The sequence below is a fragment of the Sinocyclocheilus rhinocerous genome, unplaced genomic scaffold, assembly GCF_001515625.1.
Source record: "Sinocyclocheilus rhinocerous isolate Xijiao unplaced genomic scaffold, SAMN03320098_v1.1 scaffold990, whole genome shotgun sequence".
Taxonomy (NCBI): domain Eukaryota; kingdom Metazoa; phylum Chordata; class Actinopteri; order Cypriniformes; family Cyprinidae; genus Sinocyclocheilus; species Sinocyclocheilus rhinocerous.
The window spans coordinates 1,182,090-1,183,428 of record NW_015652301.1 but is presented as its reverse complement, the minus strand read 5'-3'; the positions used below and the strand labels follow the sequence as shown (position 1 = coordinate 1,183,428).

Genomic DNA, 1,339 nt, shown 5'->3' with positions numbered 1-1,339 from the left:
TACATTTAATTAAAAATTAATAAATTATTATATATATATATATATATATATATATTAAATTGTCAATATACTCCAAAAGTGTGGCTGCGGACATCCATGATTCTAGAATTTCTCATGATTCACTGACATTAAAAGCTTTAAAATATAACAAATTATGTTATTAATTCCAGAAAATTATATTCATTTATACTATAATATTAAATCGTTTCTACTGTACTATTGAATTGTCAAAGTAAATCAATATATTTTTAACATTTTTCTTTTCATTAGTGAAATGTGGAAAACACTAGTTATTGGACAATAACTTCACTCCAGTGTTATTCCAGGACACTGAAGTAAGGCACATACCTTTGCCTGCTGCTCAGGAGCCAACAGAGAGTAGAGAGGAAGCACATACAGCGGGATGGACGGATCGGCCTTCTCCTCTGACCACAGCAAACACACACACATTAAAACACATACAGTCAAGCACAGATGAAACACACCTGCATATGTAAGTCTCTCACCGTGATCGCTGTCTGGATGATCTCCCAGCTCCAGGTCTGAACCCTCATTATCATTGTCATCAATGCCTGCCTGACGATCCTCATCACCCTCGTCCACAGGCAGAGCCGAGTAACTGTCCAGATTGATCCTCGGGAGGGACTGAGACAGAGATTGTGACTGTGTTGAGAATTAAGCACACTTCCTGCACAAAATATCCTGGATACTGCATACTGTTTTAATAAATAGTATGAGAAATAGTATGCAACCACAAATGTTTCAACTAGTAGTATGCTATATTGTAGACTACAGTTCAGTTCAGTTATGACTTCAAAATAAAAATGAGCTAAATATTTTTTACAGCATTTATTAATCTTTTTTAATGTCAGATAATATAAATGCCATTGTTAACTGTTCATGTTAGTTCATAGTGTATTATCTAATATTAACAGATACTTTAGAGATACCAGAATTTTCAAAAACGAATTAGTACATTTTAAAATCAGCATTAAAGTTGCAGTCCATAATATTTGCCTGTTTGTCGCCATCTCTGTTTGAAACCTGCAATTATCTTCTTTACATGGGTTGTGCATTGGCACGGCTCCTCAGTACGGATGAATCTAATGTTTTGAGGAGTATGTGTGGCTGTCAGTCAACGAGCCAGTGTGGATATTACAAATATAACAAATATTATTTGTTACTGAGACTTGGCTTAACGCTGGCGACACGTCTTCACTCTCTGAACTCTCTTCTGCTGGTTGCAGTTTTTTCAGTACCCCTAGGTCCGTTGGCCGGGGTGGGGGTCTTGCAGTTGTTTTTAAAGAAAAGTTTAAATGTAGACTTTTACCCTCAGACT

General features: G+C 36.0%; 1 protein-coding gene across 2 annotated transcripts in view; it reads right to left on the bottom strand.

The window, feature by feature from the left end:
- Positions 1 to 1,339, bottom strand: part of dhx37 (DEAH (Asp-Glu-Ala-His) box polypeptide 37) — a 22,511-nt gene that overhangs the window by 9,016 nt on the left and 12,156 nt on the right. For both annotated transcript variants that reach the window (XM_016520464.1, XM_016520465.1), the window contains 2 exons: positions 507 to 645; positions 349 to 425 (listed from right to left, as the gene is read on the bottom strand). In XM_016520464.1, the coding sequence (XP_016375950.1) occupies positions 349 to 425; positions 507 to 645 (216 nt within the window). The remainder of the gene's footprint in view (positions 1 to 348; positions 426 to 506; positions 646 to 1,339) is intronic.